Source organism: Arvicanthis niloticus, chromosome 8, assembly GCF_011762505.2.
Source record: "Arvicanthis niloticus isolate mArvNil1 chromosome 8, mArvNil1.pat.X, whole genome shotgun sequence".
Taxonomy (NCBI): Eukaryota; Metazoa; Chordata; class Mammalia; order Rodentia; family Muridae; genus Arvicanthis; species Arvicanthis niloticus.
Window position 1 is genome coordinate 45,590,374 of NC_047665.1, and position 25,838 is coordinate 45,616,211.

At 40.2% G+C, this 25,838-nt stretch overlaps 1 protein-coding gene across 1 annotated transcript in view; it reads right to left on the reverse strand.

The window, feature by feature from the left end:
- The window catches only part of Gli3 (GLI family zinc finger 3), a 274,281-nt gene that overhangs the window by 58,146 nt on the left and 190,297 nt on the right, over positions 1-25,838 (reverse strand). Inside the window, exons 8-10 of the mRNA XM_076939344.1 lie at positions 16,601-16,814; positions 15,791-15,904; positions 14,260-14,400 (exon numbers count right to left, since the gene is read on the reverse strand). Coding sequence (XP_076795459.1) covers positions 14,260-14,400; positions 15,791-15,904; positions 16,601-16,814 — 469 coding nt within the window. The remainder of the gene's footprint in view (positions 1-14,259; positions 14,401-15,790; positions 15,905-16,600; positions 16,815-25,838) is intronic.

The window sequence follows — 25,838 nt, forward strand, 5'->3', positions numbered from 1 at the left end:
ATTCCTATCTCAGTTGGATAGGCATTCCCCCTCCTTTCCCTGATGAAGGCAGTGAAGCAGCAGAAGTCCCAAGAAGACAGGCCTCACTGAAATCATGGCTGTATTCTGTTCTTGTTCTGAGTAAATTGAGTTCACACAGACAAAGGCCAAAGACAGAAGTAGAGTAGGAAGCAGTGACATTGCTTTCCCTAAGTCTGTGGATTGCAAGGGATATGGCTTCCTCTGGGATCCCACAAAGGTACTTCTGTAAGTGTGGCCAGTGAGACTGGACCAGTGTGTAACTTCCTCATTTCAGCATATGCGCTTTTCCACCCTTTTCCTACTTTCACTTGCTTTCTTAGAAAGTTTGTAATTGCTCTAAGTGCCCTTCTTGCTCAGCTTTCAACATTCTTGTGCATTTTCTCAGGTTTCTTGGGAGCCAGGCAGCCCACCACAAAGCTTGTGCTTTAAGCTTCCACTGTGAAGTAGATACTGCATAGGGCTCTGTGGGGTGGATCTGCTAGCTGTCTGAATGCCCTGAAAATCCTCACCTCGTGTTTCTCCATGTGAAGCACTTAAAGTATAAATAGGAAGCACCAGCAGAGGTGGGGAGAGGAATTTGAGATTGAGAGTAGGGTTTCAAGTTCCAGAAGTTCTGCCTTCCCTGCATGTTACTTCAGATTTAAATTTAATGTAATTAATAGTGTGCATCCTCATAAAAGCCAAGGGCAGATAGACGCTTTCCAGCCTATGATTTAGTCAAGAGTAAACATGTATTGTCTTATACAAGGTGGTCAGTGTTTACCTGTGCTTTGCTAAAAGGCTCTCTGGTATGTGATGAAGGGTCCTATTTATTTTCAACGGGATCCAATCGGTAATAAATGTGCAGAGAAATCAGCAAACCTAAGGAAGCCTGACGTGAATGCATACAATCAATAGTAAATGAAGTTTAGGAGCCAAACCTTTATTTCTGCACTGAGCAGCCATTGACAAAATAACAAGGGAGACAGTCTACATTCAGTATCCAACCCAGTACTTTCTTCAGATGTTTTCGCAATAGTTATAACTAAAATTTCTACCTCTACTTTCTCACCATGAACTGCAGGAATCTCAAGTTTGAGATTAGAATCTCCTTGGCAAAGTACAGTGTGTTCTTCACTGCCACCAGCAAATGGGCTCTAACATCCATCTGCCCTTAATGAGAGCATCCTGTGACCCAGCTACCTTCTCTCCACACTCAAGTAGAACCACTATTGGCCAATGGGAACTACAAAGGAGGTTGGGTGTCACTACAGAAGGTTGCAGTATACAAAGAGAGATGCCATGCCTTCATTCATGACAGGAGACATACATACATCAGCACCCACCGATCTATTGAGCTTTTCGTTATAAAACAGGGATAATTCAAGAAAGTTAAAATCCTAATGGAAGTGAAGAACCTTGACTGCTCTCTTAGTGAGTTCTTATGATACATTTAATGCCATCTTGTTTATCTTTCTTCTGGGCTGGACATCAGAATACTGTTTTATTGGCTTTGAAAAACATCTACAACATTCCATACAAGAGTATCCATATTGGTAACTTAATAAATAAAAGCATATTAAAATAAATATTGAATAGATGGGGGGGAGTGGCAGCTTTGTTGTCTTAATTAGGGTTTTACTGCTGTGAACAGACACCACGACCAAGGCAATTCTTATAAGGACAATATTTAATTGGGGCTGGCTTACAAGTTCAGAGGTTCAGTCCATTATCATCAAGGTGGGAGCATGGCAGCATCCAGGCAGGCATGGTACAGGAGGAGCTGAGAGTTCTACATCTTCATCTGAAGGCTGCTAGCAGAATACTGACTTACAGGCAGCTAGGATGAAGGTCTTAAAGCCCATGCCCACAGTGACGCACTTGCTCCAACATGGCCACACCTTCAAATAGTGCCACTCCCTAGGCCAAGTATATACAAACCATCACATTTATCTTGTCTCTGATTTTAATGGAATTGCTTCAAGTTTCTCTCCATTTAGTTTGATGTTGGCTATTGGTTTGTAGTATATTGCTTCTACTATGTTTTACTACGTATGGACCTTGAACTTCCTTTTTTTTTTTTTTTTTTTTTTTTTGTTTTTTTAGAGAAAGGGTTTCTCTGTATAGCCCTGGCTGTCCTGGAACTCACTCTGTAGACCAGGCTAGCCTCGAACTCAGAAATCCGCCTGCCTCTGCCTCCCAAGTGCTGGGATTAAAGGCGTGCGCCACCACCACCCAGTGGACCTTGAACTTCTGATATAAAATGTGGTACATTTACACAATAGAGTACTATTAAAAAAAATAACTTCATGAAATTTGCAGGCAAATGGATGGAAGTAAAAAAATATCATCCTGAGTAAGATAACCCAGACACATGGTATGTACTTTCTGATATGTGAATATTAGCCCAAAAGCTCAGAATACCCATAATACAACCAACAGACTATATGGAGCTTAAGAAGAAGGAAGGCTAAAGTGTGGCTGCTTCAGTCCTACTTAGAATGGGGAACAAAATAATCACAGGAGTTATAAGGACTGAGGGATATGGAAGGAAAAGAGGAGGGGGGGAAGGGAGGCTCCTAGAACCCAATGGCAATGACTCCAGCCAAAACACCCAACAAAGGGGAGATACAACCTGTAGAGACCACCTCCAGTAAATAGGCATAGCCCACAGTTGAGGGGTGGGGCTCAACTGCATCTCAAAATGTTTAACCTGGAAATGTTCCTGTCCAAAGGGAAAAAAAAAAAAAAAAAAAAAAAAAAAACAGGGACAAAAAATGGAACAAAGACTGAAGGAAAGGCCATCCATAGACCACCCCCCCAGGCCCATCTAGAGATCCATTTAATCTGCAGACACCAAACCTCCACACTATTGCTGATGCCAAGAAGCACTTGCTGACAGGAGCCTGGTAGGGCTGTTTCCTGAGAGGTTCTACCAGCACCTGACCAATACAGATGCAGATACTCACAGCCAACCATAAGATGGAGCCTGAGGACCCCAGTGGAAGAGCTAGGGAAAAGACTGAGGGAGCTGAAGGGGATTGCAACCCCATACGAAGAACAGTAGCAACTTACTGGACCACCCAGAGCTCCCAGGGACTAAACCACCAACCAAAGAGTATTCATGGAGGGAGCTAGGACTCCAGATATGTATGTAGCAGAGTACAACCTTATCTGACATCAATGGGGGGGGGGAGGCTCGATGTCCCAGCGAAGGGAGATGCTAGAGGGGTGAACGAACGGGAGTGGGTTAGTAGGTGTGGAAGAGCACCCTCATAGAGTCAAAGGGGAGAGGGGAGGGGGGAAGGGATGGAGAGTTTTGGAGGGGTAACCAGGAAGGGCAATATCATTTAGGAATAAAATAATTACTAAAAAAAAATAAAATAAATATTAACAAAAGATTTGTGTATGAATAAAAAATTAATCAGCATTAAACCACCCACTATCAAGTTGAGGGTCTTTCTAGATAATACTGTTCTTGGGAGAAGGACTAAAAATTAGAGTTCATTGAGGGACACACATAGACTAGCGTCTGCAAGCTATGGTCATTTCTACTGTCCAGCACTTGAACTCTGCCACCCCTACTCCTCACCTAAATTACCATTTAGAAACAAAATTCTGTCATTCTAGTGTTCTATTTCATTTGTCACTTCCTACTATATCTAATACTTTGAATACTATATTTGCATTTATTCAATGTAGCTCAACACTATTTGAGGAGAAGTGGATGTGTTGAGATTTATGCTGAATGATGTCTGGAGACTCATAGATGGCACCATTGATACAAGCTCCTTACAAGTTATCTGGCCCACTGCCCAGAAAGTATGAGGTCCAGGGAGGCAGACTGGAGAATACATCTAAGAGGCTAATGACCCCGGAAGTGTCACCACCCCAAAAGGCAAAGCCAACACAGGGTGCTTAAAAATTGCCATTTATTTGGCAGTTCTTAGAGGTAACTCCCACTGTGAGGGCTGTTGCTAAAATAATTGAAAATAAAAACCTTGCTTCAAGAGATTCATAACATCACAATAGTCAAAAATTTCAAACAACACTAATGTTTACCTTAACCTATTGCATCAAGATAAAGTGGCACCATAGGAAGAAATATTAATGGGTCAGTTGGAGGAATGAAGCACTGATGTAGGCCATGGCACATATAAGCCTTGAAAACTTCATTCTACATTAAAACAATCAAAACCAAACCCCAAACAAACAAACAAAAAACCAGACATGGGCCACTACATATTACATAAATCAATTTAAATAAAACACCCAGAATAAATAGTCATAGAAATAGAAAGTATATTTTGAGTTTTCAGGGGCTAGAGAGAGGTCTCTGGTAGATGCACAAATCTCTGGGGTGTGCTGATAACATGGTGGACATCAATAGCTGTGAGGCATGCCTAACATTTGAACGTATCCAAGGTCTGAACTGAGCACTTAGAGCTGGGCAAGGCAGTGAGCACTGTTCTCTTTTACTAGCGTCTTCACACATTCGTGATTGAACTTCTAGTTGAATATGAGAGTCACAAAATATTGGCAATAGCAAAAAAGTTTTGTAATCTCAAATTATCAAAAATTAATTAGAACTAAAACACACAATGAATCTAAAGTGTTTCTGGCGGTGTCACCCAAATCCCATTATGCAACTTTACTGAAGCCTTGGTTCTGAACAGACAACACTTAGGTTGGCACAGCACACGGCCATACTCACACCACAGAATGCACACACTGCCTAAAGCACCTCTGCTCAGATGTGTGAGTACAGAACATTACAAATTAGTATTGTTATGATACATACAATATTTTCTTCCTATAGAAATAGAATGGTTTATTTATAAATAACAAAAACTTTCAGAATATTTTTCTGCTATCATTTTCCAGTAAATTTCTACTAGCTTTATAATATTCATTATACTAGAATATTTGTTTTTAAAAATCACATTTAAATTGCTAACGTGAATTTCATGCAAATATTATGAATAAATTTGGTTTGGGATTAGGGCAGAATTCCCAACAACATCCTAGTTGGGCCTGAATAAAACTTAAGTCATTCTGTACTTTAGGGTTATACAAAGTAGAATTCTCATGATTGATTATTACAAACTTAAAAATATCAAATGTTGAAAACATTCTACATCCTTTAAGTTTCAAATATTCAGCAAACCTGAATTTATTATAGAAAGTAAGTATCTATCTCATCAGCACGCAAATTTACTTCCTTGTTTAATCAATGATAAAAATATATGTGCATCAAGGGATTGTTTTAATATAAATTTATCATTTTTTATGAGTACATATTGATTTCTATACTTAGTTCTCATACCTAGATACTCGAAATCATGACTTTTTTGGTTTGTTTTTTGTTTGTTTGTTTGTTTGTTTGTATGTATGTTTTGTCAAAAGAGGGTAGAGAGCAAGTTTAAGTAGCTCCTATGCTATCCAGAGATCACAGCAGCCAGGTTTCTGCCCTGCTGGTCCTCCTCTGGCTCCTCCTCCCCCTCTCCCAGCAGTCATCCTGCTTGTGCCTCAAGCAGAAAGGATAAAGCTAATGAGCCCAAATGTCAGCACAATATAAATTACGGCAAAGGGGAAAAAGCAACAACTTGATGCATGGCTGAAGATCTGAAAGAGGAATGTCCACCATTGTTTGTGATTATGGATCACATCACAATCTAATAGCAATTTTTATTTAATCAATAATTTCCATGCTGGACAGACAGCCCTGTTACAGAGAATCGACAAACAGGTACTGATAGCGACAAGCCTTGTTATTAATCTTTCCTCTGCAGGCTTATCAGCCGAACTACTGTAAAAGGCACCACCAAGATGGATATTAGAAACCACCTTTTTCCCTACCCCCACCTTCGTTTCTTTCTTCCTCTCTTAGGATATTCTGTGTAGTGCAGACTCTACATTTATTTGCGTAACCTGGGGCTTGAGTGGCATAAAAAGGCAGTTCACATAAGCAATTTCACAATCTGTAGACCTAGACCATTGCTTAGGGTTAGCCATTATGGGCTAATAAATCATACTTTCTCTTTGAGTTGTCAATCGCCAACAAAACCTTTGTACAAGCACTGGCATCTGTAATTCCGTAAAGGCTTTTCATCTTGAAATAAGATGCTCTGCACTGATAACAGAATAATCCCCTCCTGATCAAGAAAAATAAAATCAAATCTGCATTTTACCAATTAAAGCTGCTGCCAGGAGCCAAATGGCTCAGCACTGAGACTCCACTGAAGTTTATCTCTGCTAAACACAAGGAGGAGGACCGTGGGGCTGTGTTTCCTTTGTGCCTTGACTGCTTTATCTTGCTATAGAAGCTGTACTGAGCAAGGTGTGAGAACATTCAACACCTCCAGGAAAAGCCACCAGGAAGACCCGTTTCTCATCAGCCGGGACCACTTTACTGTGTATCACGTCCTGCTCTCTGGAAAACAGGAGCACCACTTTGTATCAAACAAACACCAAGGTGGGGTATATCGAGATGATGTGTCCTTAAGAGACATAAATGGAATCCTGTGCACTAACATAAGACATTCCCAGAACTCAAGGCTTGAAGTACAAACTGAGAAATAAGGTGCACAAAGAAGAGAAATCCCCATAAGCCCCTACTGACACTGAAAATGTGACTCACTCTAGGAGGTGGCTGCTGAAAGTTCATCAACTGTCATACTCTCCTCCAAACCCTGATAAAGCAACTTAAGAAAAACAAAATGAAACAGAATCTCAAGATCCTTAAGTAATAAGCACAGAGCAAAGATGAGGACTCAGCCCATGTGCAAAACCAGCTTCGAGGTGACTTCTTTGTGACTTCCACTTGTAACAACCATATTAGCTGCTTGGAACTCTGAGATATCTCTAAACTGTCTCCTAAGTTTTTACAAGGAATTTTAAATAATCCCTACTGTAGGCATTACTTCTGACTCTGTCCTACCACAACCTTGGCCTCTTCAGTGCAGGGATGCTGACAGCTACTAAGGCTTTGCAAAGCTGAGCTCAAGACTTTCTAAAAATCTGCACAGTGCAAGCAATTCTACTCATCAAAAACATGAGATCTTCCTACCTCCATTTAGAATGGAAGCTTAGACTTCTAGCCCAGCAACCCCTTCCCCTTGTTCCTAGGTCTCACCTCCCCCTCCTACTCTTCCACTCTTCATGAAGATTGATGCTTGCCACTATTTGTCCAAGATGCATAAAATAAACCATTTTGTCATTTTACTCATAAACCAAGGAAATTTCAACGAGCCCAGCCTATTAGTGCATTAGGTATATGAATGGGTAAAATTATACTCCACTGTTAACTCCTTCTGGCTGTTTTAACATAGAACACTAAACAAACACTTCAGTCTTTCCCTGTTAGAGTTTACTTGTTGTTTGTTCAAGACAGTGTTTATATCCTATCTCCACAAGACCTTTTATTCATTCCTTACCACCTCTGCCTTCTTTCCCCAACATCCTGATTCTATGTGGATAGTACTTCAAAATAACCTGCCCTGTGGTTTCTTACCCCAAACACAGACACGAAGGTGAGTATGTCAGTCCCCGCTCTCGAGGTCTGACACTCATGTAGCTTTTCCTTTTAAAGACTACTTACTTACAGTGGTCACCAGGGGATGGAATACATTTGTAGGTAGTATCAGCAGCCTACACGAGAAGCATGTGATACTGAATTAGTGGACTACTTAAATACTTATTATTTCTATTTAATGAAATACAAGTGAAAGATTTCCTTGGCCTCACTATTCAGTTTACTTGAGTTCATTAATTCTACCTCCAATAGATTCAAGTTCCATGTCTGAATAAAAACTACTATCTGCAGTACTTGAATGATTCTACCTTATGATAATCTCCCAAACAAAGTCAAACAAGAAAATGAACAAAATAAGTTAAATACTATGACATCCTTAACGATGAGAAATGGGACGTAAAGCTGTAGGAAGTGGGCGAAATCACTTTGGGGCAGATTTGGGAACAACATCTCTGCCAAACTATCTGCCGTTCTCAGAATTTATCCCTGTGACCTGGCAAGGTAGGGGAGGAGCAGGGTGGTTTAAGTTTAAGGCCTTGTCCTATGTATAGTCTTTTGAGGGTAAGACTCTTTTACATTTTCTTGGTGACATTAATTGCTGTAGAAAAAAAATATAACTCATTGATGGCAGTATTTGGCTAACCTCAGAAAAACATAAATGTCCCTGAATCTTCAAAGTCTTTACATTAGAAATAGCTTCCTGTTCCTGGAACTGGTTTATGTCAAAGCAGGCCCATGATCTCCAACCTCACTTGCAGTGATTTCAGAGGCTGGAGTTTGAGCAACTTCCTTGGGTCTGTAGAAAAAAAAAAAAAAAAAAAAACTTTGGGAGTTTTTCACAGAGAAGAGAGGCTTGTCTGGCAATGGGTCATGCTGAGGACAACCGAGTGACCAAGCCCAGCAAGTGTAATTTCCAAGAAGCTCTGCCAGTGTACACATAGACACCATACCTCGCTCCCCAGCAGCCCACTTGTAGGTTATTCTTTTTTTTTCTTTTGCCAGAGATTAAAAACAAACAAAACAAACAAGTCAGCCAGCCCTCTCTTTTAATCAGAACATTCCAAAGTAGGAGTAACTTTTATCAACACTGGAAGTGGAAATTTAGGAGAGAAATCAAGGCCACTTTGCCTTTCAGGACACAGCTGATAATATGTGTAGACAATCCTGGTTATCCCAGTTGGGGATGAGGTGTTACAGGCACTCAGTGGCAAGAATGCTTTCCAACATCTTACAGCATGTAGGATACTGTCTGCGGCAGACAATGACACACTGCAGAGCTTGTGTCAGACAAGTGCTTTGGTTTAGTGGTACCTTAAGGAGAGTCTTTAACAGCATCCCAGGGCCCTGGAACCTACAGAGAGCCCCTGAAGGTCAGCAGTAAAAAGGTACTAAGAATTAGGGGCTCAGAGTCCATTCAACTTCTCTGAGGAGGCTTTGGGAACTGAGGGTTGGTTCCACAACTTTTAGATCCTAGTTTCATGCTGGTATCCCTACTTGGAGACCACCTGAGAGCAATCTAAAGCAGGCTTCACTGCTATGACAACCTCGAAATAGCAAGAATCAATAACATTATATTGAAGGCAATTTTTAAGATAAGTGAAACTAACAGCTTTATGTTGTCTTATCTATATCTTCCAATTGGGTTGATCAGTTTTTTTATGAGTCCAAGTGGCTTTTTAAATGAGCCCATGCCAGTGTTGAGACTGGGTAGGACACAGGACACAGGAACCCCAAGACCAACAGATTCATCATACCATCTTCCCTAACCCAGCCTTTGAAAAACAAACAAGAGTTGGAATTGCCTCATATAGACCCAATGTCTGTTCCTCACCAGGGCCACTGTATGTGATCTCTGCTTGGCCTTGGACATCTGGGACAGTAATTATTTTCACGACTGTTTCACAGTCTGATAAGTGAGAAAATAATGTCTGAAAAGGTCAAGTGGTGCCTGGGAGGGCATCCTGTATCAGGGCAGAGATGAGACTGCTACTCAGAATCTAGTTGGGGCTTTGGGTTGCTTCTACACACCCAACCCTCATTCCTTGCACTTTCAGTCCAATCTCTTAGATATATTTAGATGGAAATGCTTTCTGCAGGTGAAATTTCATCAGTAACTTCACACACACACAAAAAAAAATCCTTAAGGCAAAAATCATTGCAGAGTGACTTTGAAGTTTGTAGTTTTTTATTCTACATTTTACATGCCACGTTTCCAAATAATTAGAGCAGGACAATTAACTAGCAACTACAGGTAGAAGAAAATAAGATCAAAATCTCTACTCGTGTTCATTTTAGATTTCAGACGTGAAACCAATCCCTGCTTCTCATCTGAGACCATTCTCACGTCTTAAACCCAATTTTCTATTAGCTAAAGACATTCAGTGCAACTCAGTACAGTGATAAAAATTAGACAAGGGACATGAAATGCAAATTTAGGATTAGGGATTTAATATGAAAACAAAATATTCACATCAAACTTTCCTATGTGTCTATAGACACAATTATACACCTGAACCTCTGATGTTAAAGTGAAAGCGCTTGATTTTTATGCTGTAAATGTACAGAATTTGTTTCCAACCGGCAGCAAAAGTGATTAGGAGAGAACTTCAGCATGCTTTTGAAGATCAAAATTTGCAGCATATAAAAGCATTTATAATCCAGGTAGGTGGCTAATCATTCTACAAAAAGAAAAAAAAAAATGACACCCTGCTTTAAAGATGCGGATAGAGGATTACATTTACTTAAATGCCGCCCAGCTGAAGTCGAATGTTATTATAAACCACTGCCTGATTGATCTGAAGTTCAGCTTTAAGATACCGTGACCATTGGTTGCTGCCAAGGCACCAACGTCCTGGAGTGTGTTGCTAGAAATTACATTGAAAAATAAAACCTGCTAAGAACTATTTTTACTTTCTGTAGACTGTTGGGAAAGATCTTGTATGTATTAATTACAAAACAAGACTAGAGTCGATGTGTTTGAGAGCAGTGTTGAAGAGTTTGTGGATCTGTTTGAGAGTGACAGTGTCATAGTGGATGCTGGCCAAGGTGAGCAGTGACTGCTCTGATTTTCTTCTTTTAGATTTCAACGCTGATCTTTACAAGCACAGGGAGCCATGGAGCAGTGGTAAGGACACTCTAAAACTTACAGTTTTTACATTTATTCTTTTATGTTTTAGTTTAAGAAGCCTTGCCATGCATTGGTGGAAACAGTGTCATTTGCCACTGAATCATTCGGGTTTCAGAGAATACAAGGCGGCCTTGAGCTTCACGCTGTGAGGACTTCAAATGCCTCCACCACCAAGAGTCAAAGGCAGAATTACTTCCAGGGCAAAATTCAAAGAAAGAAGCAGAGCAGGGCAAAGTCTAGAAGGTGGGTGGAGCCTCTTTCCATGACACAGGCTGAGTTAAGTAAGAAACAGCAAAGGCTGGAGCAAACACTCTGGGAACTGACAGAGCCCGACTTCAGAAGCATATTTACATTTAACACACGGGTTGCTCGGTAACATGATGCACAATAGCAGAATCTGGCAAATTCAAACCTGAACAGAAATGTGGGACTTCGGCTTATCTTGAAACATCAGAATATGTGTCTTTCAGAAATCAGGTTTGGATCTTGACAAATCCATCAGAAATACAATCAATCAAAAGTACTTGTAATTAACTTTTTACTGCAGATTCTTCTTGTGCTTTTGTTGGTTTCTATTTTAACCGATACCAAGAAAGAGTCAAAATATAACAAAATCCTGATGAATACAAACACATGTATATTTTCCTAGTTTCTAGTAATAAAAGTAAATTTATCTCAAATTCAATGCTAGCTTCAGAGCAACTAGGCCCAACTATAGTTATTTTGCTGTGAAATAAAATTAATTACACATCACTGTGATATCAGATCCCGGCTGCAGCACATCTAGAATAACATCCATTTGGGAAGGGAAAGGGGCTTGAAATAAAAGGGAAGAGGAGGAAAGGCAATATTCTGCCTATCTTTTCAGTCAGTAATAGAGGAGGTAATCTTTCCCTTAGAACACGGCATGCACTGCACTAGAAGGGAGACTACTGGCAGGGAGAGTCAGCCAGTTCCTAATTCCCTTCTTCAACTTTGCGATTTGCTAATGTGAAACACATGTCTCTCTTTTGCACCAAGTTCAAATAGCTCTGGAATTCCAACCTTGCAGCTCAGCGACTGAAGCAGAACAAGGGGAGAACTTGTCAGGATTTAAGGGCTTTCAGCAAAGCCCTTCAATTGCAGCCAGCACCCTATTCCACGGCAGGATATCAATTATAGATAGTGACTTGCTTTAGCAGGCAGTCGGGACTGTCAGACACTAGATAGACAACCATGAAGAATCATGAATCTTTCTATTAACTGTAAGAGGGGGGAAAGAATGGGTCATGGCTATAAATAAGGCAGAGCAGCAGAATGGTTTAACACCTTGCCGCTTGGTTATATGTGGCATGAAAATCCAACTAATAAGAAAATGTCTGCACTCCAAGGAAGGTGGCAAAAACCAAAACGATTAAGGCTTCCCTGTCCCTAAAAACAGGTTTTGCAACTGGTATATATTCCACCTGTCACCAAAGTAATTAGGTAGAGTTGAAGTACCTGTTACTTCAGTCAAAATACACACACACACACACACACACACACACACACACACACACACACACACAAGCCTATTCTGCCCAGGGCCACCACTAATGTTTCCAGCAGCATCCAGAGAAGGACAGCATAGTACAGGCAATGGACAAGCAGCTGAAATGTGGAATTTCTATCCTTTAGATGGGATAGGAGGGATATGAACCACAGGTTTTATAAGTTATAACTTTTAACTTACTTAATTCAGTTTGCTAACTCTGGAAATTTAGTTTAGACTAAAATTGAGGTCATAAAGGTATCACACTAAATCGTGATTAAACCCAGACACCAGCCTCCTCTCTGTGATTTAGAATCTTAACATTCTGCCGTGTGTGTGCAGTCATGATGAGTGAAGACAGGATCCACGTAACTGGAAACACTACGGTCATTCAAGTGGTAGCTTCAGCAGCCTTCTCATAGAATGACTCAAATCTACGGAGACTTCACAGGAATCTTGGTGTTGAGATTATATAAAATAACTACAATAGTCACTGCCTTTACAATGGCTTTGCAACATAAAAGGGGGTGGTGGTGGGGAAACAAAAACCCAAACCTGCCTTGGTAACAGTTAGGTAGTGAAAAGGTTAAGGTGCTACCATACCCCTCATCCTTACTGGTAATGTTCATAGCATATGGTACTCCTTGAGAATATTTCCTCATGGAAAAAAAATCTAACGTCTCCTTCTTAGTATTACGAGGCCTTTGTGCTTTCCATTAAAGCAGTCAGCACAAATAAAGAGTCATTAAGCCAGACTTAGTTTAAAATTAATACTCAAATAAAACCAAGGAGGAAGAAAAAAACCCATCAAATTACATGTGTGGAAAAACCTGAAAATGTACCTTAATTAAAAACATTTGACTTACTTTTTGGCTGTACTTGAGAAATGTATAATTCTACTCACACAAATAAAAGAGGCGCTATTTAAAAAGAAGAGGGGAGGCCCTGCTGGTAAGATGTGAAATGTAACGTTCTGTCTCTCGGGCTTCTCATACTCTGTGTGCTGGACTTGACACAGTCACTGCAACAGCAGCTCTTCTCAGCCTTTGGGTCACGACCCCTTTGTGGGGGTCGCATGTCAGATGTCCTACATATCAGATATTTGCATTACCATTTCTATCAGTAGCAAAATTACAGTTATGAGGTAGCAACGGAATGATTTTGTGGTTGGGGAGGTCACCATAACATGAAGAACTATATTAAAGTGTCACAGCATTAGGAAGGCGGAGAGCCACCGCACTAGAGCAATGCTCAAACTGTCCTACTTGGTAAAACCATCCTTGGTGCCTTAACAGGACACTGCGCTTCTGTCAAGAAGTCATCACAGCCTATATCTTCTTATTCCAGACACACTAAATGCTGTTCCATGTCAGTTGTTCTTGGTCCCATCTGTCTAGAAGGCTCTACCAGCATCTGAGATTGAAACCAAGCATGATGCAGCTCAGCAAAGGAGCTGTGGGTACGCCATGACATCAGAAACAACACTAGAGAGTGAGCAAAGGGTATCTGGCCTTCATTTAGTAAGAGAGGGAAAGATGTCACAATGTGATTACTGTGAGGTTTCCATCATTAAACACAATTTCTTTTTCCATGCAAACTTTAATCCACAGTGTTGCCTTCAGGTCAAAACCAAAGGGCTACATTGCTACATACAATAATAGGAAGCTCCTTAAACTCTGAGGTCTACAGAAGAACCCATCTGTTTTTGTAATAATGTTTTTATATTGTTACTGGGTCTTGGAAGGGGAATCAAACTTAGTTAAAAGGTTAATAATAATTCATGTCCAGCTTACTATTACTCAATAACCATCAAAGCCTCTAACTCAAAATAGTGTTTTCTGGCTTACAGGATCAGAGTCATTACACTCTCTATTGAAGACTTTATTGAATTTTACACTAAGCTTTAGCTGACTGAACAGGTCAAGCACCATGGCTCAGGGTTTCCTTTATTCTCAGAAAATCATAAAGCCCCCTCCAGTTCTCAGTGCTGCCAGCTAAGAAACTTGACTCCGCGCAGGGTCAGAGAAGCTGACCTCATGCAAAGGTCGCTGATTTGGGAAGCTGCGTCCCTGAACACCAGTCACTTACATGCACAAGCTGATCCTGGGTGTCGAACTCTCTTGTGCAGCCTTCCCAGTGGCAGTTTGTCTCGTAGATGACTTCAGGCTCCTGTTTGCCTTCATCTTTGTCCCCTTCCTCCTTGACTAGGGTTGTTCCTTCCGGCTGTTCCTATTAGGGTGAAGGCAAGAAACAGAGAGGAAAAATCAGGCACAGTGGGAAAGAAAGAAAAAAGCTGAAACCAGGTCCTGCTGCCTAGAATATGAACCAAACTGACATCTTGAAACAAACAACAAATAAACAAATCCAAGGCAAAAATTAAATAGCAACAAAATATATATATATAAAAGTAGCAATTTTTACTTACTACTCCAAGCTGTCCCTATTTTGTTTGGTTGTTTTGATTGTCTTCAATCTGTTTATTTATTGTTATATCTTGTAATGCAGGCAAATGGCATTTAAATACTTTCAGTTCTTTTCCCCGATGCCAGAGGTACTTTGTAGACTTTTTTGTTAGGGATCATGCCTTCTTGGTTTAATATCAGGTCTTCAGGGAAATGCTTGTCTGCCTCATGGTTGATGCAATAGAAAGAGCATCTGATGCTCTGGAGACAGACTTTCCTAGTCCTCTACAACAGCTTCTTAGTAAACACAATGCAAAGAATATCCAGGATTCTACGCACTAGCTAGCTAGATCTGAGTCCTGATTTAGGCTTACATGATAAAACTGTTTATGCGTACACCACGGTGTAAGCAGCAAGGTTGTTTGTTCTCTAGCAAACTGTGAGAAGGATGGTTTCAGATCTCCCTCTCTGTCAGAACTTTATTCACTCCTCAAAATTCTCCTGGAGGGACCCATTGCCTTACTTCAGTAGGGACTAGGTTGAACCATTCTGGTGAGAGGAAGGTTCAGATTTTATGGACGTTTAGACTCTCACTCAGCTCTGACTGGAGGGAAACAGCACTGATTAAACTTGTCATGTCTGGCTCAAGAGCATAAGAAATGGCAATCCAATCTAGACATACCCTACATGTTCTTTATTAGAGTCAGATTTAAATGATCAGCAATACTGTCCAGAATCAATTTATCTCCTGGTTTTCTGAGCATTTTTTTAACTAAGTAAGAAGTAGCAAAATAAGAAAAGTGGAGAACACAATCAATGAAGGGGACATCATAAACTCCGCCTGAGCTTAAGCATGGGGTCAGAAGCTTAGGAATTTAGGCCCAAGGTCAGGGATGAGAAACCTATTTATACCTATGAATAGAAACAGATGGATTGCTCTAACCAAGCTCTCTACAGACTGTGGTGGCTCAAACTTCTAAACTATCTCACCTATGAAGAACACATACCCACATAACATCTTTAATTGACAGTATTTGGTTCTGAACTAGAGAAATGAATTCAACCAATCCCTAATGGGGTCATTTTCAAACACATAGCCAATGTCAAGAATACAGTGGGTAAGTAAATGTCGTGTATAAATCTAGGAGGATGAGGAACTGACCCCAAACCACTGTGAGAAATGTAAAGGCTCTTCTGTAAAAGCCTGGGTGTCTTACCTGCTGCCCCCTTGATCCTGGGCTGGGGAGGTCTTCATCAGGCTTGATCTTGGAACGCTTATTATGCATAGGGTCGCCGGTGCTGCTCACTGCAGACTCGCTTGTGGGCTTGCTCTGCTGGTCATGTTTGCAGAAAAAAAAAAATCAGACTTTGATTAATAAATGGAACTCAAGTAAAAAATGTTAATGAAAACAAACAAGCCTGTTTGATAATATCACAAGGATTCTGTTCATGCCAGTCACCTATGGAAGAGTCCAGAAGATGCTAGATAATTCATTCTTCACTTCTAACTCATGAGTAGCAATTGCTTGTGGCTTTTAAAAGCTTGGAGAATAGAAGAAGCGCCCCAGACTTCAACAATCTAAAGTTATTTCCAAAAATGTTGAGTTTGGGTGGGAGATCAACTCAAACTATAAGTGAAGTTCCTCAATTATAGCTTCTGGATGTTTTTCTGAAACCACACCAGGCTGGCAAAAAAGAGTAGAGAGACTGGTATTTTATGTTTATTACAAAGGATCATACAGCGCTCAGCAGTAGCCTGGTTACAGTGGGGGGAGTGGACAATGGCTGAGAGTCCACACACAGAGACTATCAATAGAAGATGCAGTTTATAGATGGTTGGAGTGGAGTCTTATCAGCCAGCCTACTTTTAATCATAAGCAAACGGCTCTGATGGGAGATGCCCTGGTTCACATTCATCAAAACTGAATGCACCTTTAGAGACTAGTCAAGATACCTCTATGACCCCAACAACCAGTATGATGATAAAGCCTCTGTTGACTAAGATGAAACAAAGCTGTCCCTCTCACCTGTGAGGACTCAGAAGGGCCAGAGCTGACCTGGACAGGGTTCAGAACGGTCGGAATCCCAGGGATAGGTCTCTGTGTTGGAAACGTTGGAGCAGGGTGGATGAGGGGAGGGCTATGTCCGAATGCCGAGCCTAAGCTTTGCTGTCGGCTTAGGATCTGTTGATGCATATGGAGAGACACAGGGGCGGAGGGGTAGGTGAAGCTCAAAGCAGGGCTGTGGAGGAAGATAAGAAAGAAAAGTATCACTTATGCTGACATCAGAAAGTATCACAAACTAAGAATATCTACAGCCTTAACTGAAGCCACCCAAATCACACCAGGTCTGTCTGTCTCAGTGAGAAAAAGTTAGAAACAATCACTGCCAAGAGTCTTGAATACTTCCAAGAAAAAGCAGAGCAGGAAGATCAGACATATGTGCACATCTGCCCAGATCACCACCTTGATGGAAGATTCTAGAAAAGGGAAATAAGGGGTACCGGCTCAATAATAACTATTTATTGCAATAACAAACTTATAGAAAAAAAGAGAATGGGTGACTACATGCTTTATAGTACTTCTCAGTGCTTTGGGCCCCACTTGTTCCTGTGCATGGAGCAATTTCTTTAATCTTAGCTCATACCGATCGCTTTCATATGTCTCCAGATCTTATTACAAGAGGAAAGAAAATCAATTGGTTAAATGTGTTTTGAACACCATGCTTGTCATATCACTCATTTGTTTGTAAAGATGGAAAGCTTGGTTCATCCAGAATACCACCTAAAGAATTTCCATCAGTGCCGTCTGGTTACAGACGCTGATGGATTAAGCTCTCCCCACTGAAATCAGTGATCAATGGGCTTTGATGGAGGAATATTCCAGTGGGAGAGCCCAGCTCCTTCCTCCAGCACACTCGCATTAAGTGTCTATTACAACCCATTATGCATGTTAATGCCTGTCACCACTTTATTTTGCCACACATTTCCCAGGTCACAGTCAGTTCCCAGGAATTGCTACCTTCACCTCAAGATACTCAGGCCAGTGGCCAATTCCCAAATGCTTCTTTGTGTGAACACAGTTTAGGAATGGAATCCTCTGAAAGCAATGACAGCCTGTGAAGGACTTTTCCAGTGGCACATAAATACATGGAGCACTAATAACTGTATACATGGAAAATGTATACAGTTATTAGTACACACACACACACACACACACACACACACACGTAACAATGATATTAGTGAGAAAGAACCAGTGTTTCTCATAATATTAAAGGTAGAACTCATGCAAATTTCCAATCTGGTGGGTTAATTACTATTGCTGCTAAGCACATTAACAGAGAATAAAATAATTACAATAACAAAATTCAAACCATTTCAACAACTTTAAGTAATAATTCCAGAGATATACTCCCTTCATTAACACAACTTTACATTCTTGTCTATTTGACTATAACCCATAAAAGGGCGGCTTCAATAAGAATTCATTACTATTATTCCTACAGAGAGTTTCCTGTTACAATAGCTTGCCCATTTAAAAGTGAATACCATTAAGAATACCCATAAAGAAATCCACTAGGCTTTGAGGGTCTCACCTTTCATTTTACATTGTATTTCCTTAATAAAGGAAAGCAGAAACATGGTTAAAAAAAAAACAGTGACTTTCACAGTAAGTTAGAATAAGTAGTAATTTCTATTCTACAATGCTATACTTTCTGCCTGTATTTCTGTAAGCAACCATGAATGATTACAGCAAGACTCACCTAAGGTAGCTGTGTGGATGATTGATAGGGCATTAATCAAAAGATGCATATCTACCTCAGAATTTGTTCACAAGCTTTTTTCTAATAGCTGATTTCATGTTCACTGAGCTCTGTGCCAGTTTGTCCAATTTATTTTTCAGTGTACAAGCCATTCATCAAAACCCACAATGATTTAACACCTCCACCTCCTTTGGGTGAATGGGTATTACCAAGTGTAACTACCTTATTCTACTCATTAAAGAAACAAAACCCGAAGACCCCACTTCAGGAATAATTAGAACGTCAACAGTCCCTGCATTAACCTCTATACACATTTTTAGTTTCTCAGGGGCCTAAACTATCCAGCAGACTAAAGGAAGGAAACTTAGAAAAAGGCCACTGATACTTTAAACTGCAAGTGACATCAGATTTGGGGGCTTAAAAATAGAGTAGTTGTTTGTGAGTTGACACTACTAAAGAGTAGTATTTCACAAAGCAGAAAATGCCCACGTCTCTTTTAGAAAGAAGTAGATGAAGCAAGGGTCAGCATTCCCATAGAGGTTCTGTAGCACCACAGTCTGCCTTGACCACGGGAAGACGAGAAGTTGAGATTTTCACCACACTTTGGTAGCACACTCTTTGGGCCTTGCTTTTTCACTAGTGAAACCAGGGAACTGAAATAAGTATGTTCTAAAATTTACTGGAACTACTAGGCAGCAAGATTGACAGACAGACTTAGGATCGTTCAGCCTCTGTGGTTTATTATAAGCCACAAACAGATAGATGATCTCGTCTCTATGCCAAGATCTAGGTACTGCAAACTGGGAACTACCAAGATGCCACTAATGAGCTTGGAACAGGCCACTAACACAGTTTCTAAAAAGTGTTACAGATGGGCTTCGCAGCTCCAGACCACAAACCAGTTTAGAATATAATAATAATAATAATAATAATAATAATAATAATACCCACAAAGTTCTAGGCTCCGTCACAGTATCCACATTAGCAAATTTTGCAGTCAGTGGTGATCAGAACACTGTCTACAGAGTTCTCAGACTGAGTTCTTAAGGTAAAGCAGAGTGCGGGCCATACAAGATGGGCTATAGCGACTATATGAAGAAGAACCCAAACACACTATCAAATGATGCCTTCATCTGTACACTCAATCTTCAGTGAGAAAAGTGTGCAGAGAACTTTCTTAGTACTTGAGGGGAAGCCAGGGAGCCCAACCCTTTGTATCTTATGAGCAAGTCTAAGCAGGCAGTGCCATAGAAAAGAGAATCTTCTATGTATCTTTGGACTCTTGGTACAGAGGTGTCCACTCTGTAAAGTGGCACTTTCTGTGTTCCCTACTTGGATCTCTTTGCCTCTAGAATTACACATGAAGCCCTGGGCTCCTGCCTTCCTGTGTCTTCCATGCTATTAGAGGCTGCTCATACTCCCTGGTTCCAGCTGCCGTCTCACTCTGGGTCTCTCTTATGACTGATTCTCTGCCTGTTCTCTCACAGGGCTCTGGTCATTAATTTAATAGCACAGATTACTAAAACTAAAATCAGGATCTGCAGCTTAGCCACACCTGCATGTAAGGTAACTTGTTCATAGGTTCAAGGGCTTAGGACATGAGTATCATCGGGGGCTATTATCCTGCCCATCACACTCAGGATACTGTTGGAAAAAACAGAGGGAGGGAGGGAGGGAGGGAGGGAGGGAGGGAGGGAGGGAGGGAGGGAGGGAAGGAGGGAGGGAGGGAAGGAAGAAGGGAGGAAGCTAGGGAGGGAGGGAGAAAACCCCAAAACAGAAAAGCTGTATTAAGAAATAGCATTCCTCTGAAAAACTACAGGCAACCTATGTACCAAACAGTATTAAGGCCTCAAAGCTGACATTTAACTACACTTCTCACAATTTGGTAGTACAACAAAGACTTTGTTGTAATCTGATTACAAAGAACAAAATTAGAAAGAAAAGATTAATTACACTTAAAAAGAGTATGCCTCAGAAGCCCTTGCAAAATAGTGCATGTATTCATTCCACAATTCTCTACAAAGTATCAATATTATTGAAATTTCTTATAGAACCCAGGACCACCATCCACAGTAGGCTGGGCCCTCCCATATCATCATTGATTTAAAAAAAAGAAAAGCCCCATATTCAATCTGATAGAGGCAATTCCCTAAAAGAGATTCCTTCTTCCCAGATATGAGTAGGTTTGGTCAAATTGGCAAAAATTTCCAACACTAACAGTTACAGAAGCTAGACCCTGGTATTCCTTGACACTGGTTCTATCACCGGAATAACTAATATAAGCATTACTGGTCTTTACTTTTCAAAGAGTAAAAGAGTAGGTAATGTGGATATTAGATGTTGACTAACCAGCACCAATTTATGGTTACTGGAGTGTTTGTTTAACAGGGCCTTGAACCCATGGCTTACATGCAACATCCTGAGCACTGCTGGGTCAGAACTGCTCAGTCAGGTCCCTCTCTCTCACACTTCTGAGATGAATCCAGAGTGAGCAACAGCCCTCCATGTGAACAGTGGCTCATTTTCCCAAAGACTTTAAAAACAAGACTTTCAAGGCAGAAAGATGGTTCAGTAGTTAAGAGCACTCACTGCTATTACAGAAGACTGGGGCTCAGTACTTAGCACCTACATGGTAGCTCAAAACTAACATTTTAATTCCAGGGAATCTGATGTCCTATTTTGGCCTCAGTGGGCATAAAGCACACATGAAATACAGGCAAGCACTCACATATACAATTGAAAAAAACTAAATAAGATTTTCAAAATTTGAGACTGAAATTTCTATCTTGTATGTATATTTTATCAAAAATCTGAGGCATAAGTTTTTTAAATCAAGATTTATTACAATGCTTAGTTCAGTGATACAGCACACATGCTTAGCATGTTGGGAGGCTTTAGGTTCAATTTTCATTCCCTTCTCCTCCAAAATTTGGGCAAATTTGGCTGTTTCTTCATATTGTAGTAAATAATATAGCAGTTTCCTGCATGGACGTACCCTATTAGAATCTCACCAATTGTCCCCAACTGGGTAAAATTGGAAATGCTAGCAAAAAGAAGATATGTAAAACAACTAAATGACAGTTATCAATAGTTATCTACAATGCAATCTCATTCATTAATTCCAGAATTTTGAACTAAGTACTTTCTATCTACATGTCTTGCTATTTGCAGCTAGGAAGATATATATTAATTATAATCAATATGGTAAAACTTAAAATGCAATCATGTATGACAAACATTACTTGTCACATCAATAAGTTATGAGTCCACACATATATACACAGCCAGACACAGCCAGACACAGACACACACACAAACTTTTGACCAGTCAGTAAATCACATTTCTGTTTAATTTCTACAACAACAGATTAATAGATAAATGGGCCACTGAAAGTTTATATTGTGGAAATAAATTATTAAACATGTATTCAATTTTACTATTAATAGGCATTTCAAATATAGTCATATTCAAATCACATGGAAAACCCCCATGAAAATAGCTTACCTGAAGAGCATTAAATGTGTTTTAAAGTTGTGAGTAATTTCATGTACAGTGGGAGGTAGAAAACATGATGCTGAATTTCTTAATAATTGTGCTATCAATAAGGCCACATGGTTTGGACCAATGCAATCCTTTCCACAGAAGAACTGATTGTTTTTTACATGAAAATGAAAGCCAGGAGGAGGCGACATTACTCAGTCACTGGACACAAACCAGGAAAAGCTGGAGTACAGCACTAGTATATGAGTGAACTAGCTTACTCAACCTCATTTGTGTGATCACTTGTAAAAAGCAGTGTTTTCCCTAAAAATAACAGTTTTTTCCTTATAGTAACCATGCGACTCCCCATATATATATATATAAAATGGTGTCCAGAGGTGTTCTTTTTTCTTGTGTCAAACCACAACAAAGCTGGGGTTATGGGTAGCTAGGCAGTTAAGTATGTCACATCTTTGATCTATATGGATGTAGCAGAAGCCTCCTAGACTTCTGAGTTCATCTCTGAAATCTCTCAGTGGTTGAGAGTGAGCTGAACAAAGCTGGTTAGGAAGGTGGCTAATGAGAGAACGAGGTTACATGAGAGCCCTGGAGTGGAAGGTAAAAAGACACAGCAAGTCTCAAAGGCACAGTTCCTAAATCCAGTGGATTGTGTAAACAATAGCTGACTTCTCTGAAACCTAAGGAGATACCCCACTTTAAATGTAAACTTTATTCTCCTTAATGACTATCAATAAACATATTCCCTAATTTGCCATGCCAGTTAATTTTCAGATGTAAAGTGGGTTTATTTTGAGACAGGGTCTCAAAGTTCTTTATGTAGATCAGGTTGGACTGATCTCCCAGAGATCCACCCCAGAGTGTGAGGATTAAAAATGTGTGCACTTGGTTCAGGTCAAAACATTCTGAAAAGAACCAGAGTACTACTATAAACTGGGACATGGATAAGCCCAGTTCTCTAAAGGCAGAAGAATGTAAGGGCTGTGCTTGCCTTCTGGCTTCTGCCCCTCCCAAATCTTTTGCTCATGAACCCTAAGTCTTGGATGTAAAGTGAGGCTGCACAGGGATAACAGAGGCGCCACAACTTGAAAACTGACCTTAGAAGAAATGCATTCTAATCACACCAGATTTCATAGTCATGTTTTGGGTTCTGTGTTAACAAGGCCATTCACTTACAGCTTTGGTACCCACTAGACAACAGCTCTCATTCAAAGAACAATTCTTTCCAGTTTTGCAGAGAATGGCTTCACAGCTTCTATTAATTTTATATGTATAGACGTGATTTTATATGTATACATATGCACCCATGTGGTTATACTTGAGAACAAAATAAAAACTTTACTTCCATCCATAGGAATTCCTAAGGCACATTTAGTAGAAAAGACAGCTAAGCCTCAGCTGGAAAGAAGAAAAAAAGGTACAGATGCACACACTCAAAGTGAACGTGTCCTAACATTTATGTTCTGGTATGCTACTCTGAGTAGCCTTGGAGAATGTGCACTAGGCTTTCTATTGCGAATGTGTTGTAGGAAACTAAGCAGCCATGAACAGGAATAGCAATGGCCCACTGTATGGTAAGAGTTGCTCAGGACCTTCAAGGCAGTGAATGGGCTGAGTATGTACACATGGTTAGGAAACTCATGTTCATATGAGCAGCATCAGCTCATGGGAGTGGTATGTCCCAGTGTTGTGTTAGCTGTGCTACAGCCACTAGAAGGTTTCAGAGGAAGTACATCCTGATGAACAGGACCTGGTGAACAGAAGGAAGATCAGAGGACCCACCAGACTGACACTGCGGTGGTTTCATGTCTTTGACAGTCCATCTCTGAGCATGTCTTCCCAGCCATAGAGTTAAACATCCTCCTCAAAGCCTTCCATTGTCCCCATGGCATCAGTCACAAATACTGCATAAGCTAACTCTGTCAATGTCCTCAAACATGTGCCCTCGCTGACCTGCCTGTAGCTTACTGTCTTCTAGTTCTCTAGTCCAGTATCATTTCTTCAGATGCCTTGCTCCTCCCATCGTTAGATCTATATGTTTATCATTGCTCTTAGTCATAGAAAGAAGCGTTGCCTATGGTGGTTTCCATTATCTTACAGATCTCAGCTTTCTACGACCTGGGTCATTTTCTCTGCAGCCATGACCAGCAGTCAAGTAAGCTTGTCCCACCAGCTGCTCAGTTACTCATGTCTGCTTGGAGGCATTTCTTCCTGCAAGTTCCCTGAAGGTAAGAATCTCATTTACTCACTGTGCAGCCTTCATACCTAGCTTGTACTTAAACTCATTCAAATGTTTAATGAATGAATGATTTGAAGAAAGTTATCTTTAAAAAGATACTACTTTACTAATACTAAGGAGAAAACAGTTTTTAGAAGATGGGATCAGAGATTTTTAAATATACCAGTAATCTGGCATTGAAGTTACCTATTTCCAACACGTTCAATTCATTTGTGTATATGTGTTGTTTCTCTAGCATAAGCAAGACATTTGCTCCCATTACCAGCACAGAGCCAGAGAGCTGTAGAACACACTGGTTCCTACTTCCCATCAGGCAGCATACATGGACTTGAAAATACTTCCTTGTTCCATAGGAGTCTTACACAGAGAAGGATGGTGGCATAAAAAAGACAGGGCAGAGAACACAATACTCACCAGGCCGCACTTGTCTGTGCAGACAAGAGAAAACCTGCAATGTCTGTGCAGATGGAGAGGTGGGCAACTCACTGGGTGATTTGTGACACAGAACAAGAAATATCATTTTCATGAGATGGTTTTCCTAACCATGCCAGATCTTAAACAGCCAATGAGGAAACCATCTTCATTTTACCACTAAATTGGTAATGAAAAAGCTATACTTGATCTTTTTACTAATCATTTCTCCATTCCATTTACATCTGACCATCAATAAGGATCTTTTGAAATGTCTCCTTTTCCTATGATGGTTTAATATCTGGGGAAGATAATAGCAGAATGACTTACTATTATGAGTCATGAGCTATTTATATAATGTTAGGGTTAACTGTATAACAAGGACCACAGGCTGCATGATGCTGTCGTCTTCAGTGGAAACCTTCCAAGTGATGGAGAACTTACAGTTTCTTTAAATAGTTTATACTAGGTGTGAGATTTTGAGTTACAGCAGCTCTAGAATAAAAAGAGGACTTGGGATACATACCTAGTCTGATAGACCCAAGTACTATGGATATTGCTTTTCAGAGTAGATGTTTCAAATGATATTTTAAAGGAGTCTGAATTATTAAGTAAATATTTTAAAAATATAAAAATAATATACTAAAACAGACATTCATTATTTTAACCCTTTTATATTGTATCAGCTTGTCTCTGCTTCTATATATAAAGTATCTATCTGTGGAAATGTAGAATAACGCCAGCATAGATCTTAGCTTGTCAAAAACTAGAATCACTCAGTGAAAAAAGATGAAAGATGATTCTCATTGTTCATTTGGAGGAAAAACATTAACTATTAACTATCAATAACTATTTGTGGTGCTGTATCCATGCAAGAGGAAAAAGGTGATGCAGAGATATAAGAGGAGAGGTCTGGTGCTCTGCTCTACTTCAGTAAAGTGGATGGCAACAGAAACCAGAATGACTATGTTATTGTATAACAGCATCCTTACAAACTTAAATGGGTATAATTCCCTATGCACTGCCAACATTAACAGTGAAGTAGGCATTGTAAAATGGTGAGTGTAAAAGTCAGGTGTATTTTCGGGTAAAGTGATGAGCACGGGACTGGAAAGCTGGTGGCATGAATGCTCACCAAGCACAGTAAATTGGCCAGCTTCCTCATTCCATGTGCCTATCCTCTCATCCAGTTCAACTCAGACATCAAATTTATTTCCTGCTCAGTTTTTCATTCTTCAGATCAGCATCTGCCCTCAGGGTATTCACATGAATCCTTTCCCTGCCATTTCTGGTCTATAATTGATGATTGCTGAGCGGGTTTATTTAAGTCTGGGGACAACAATACACCAAA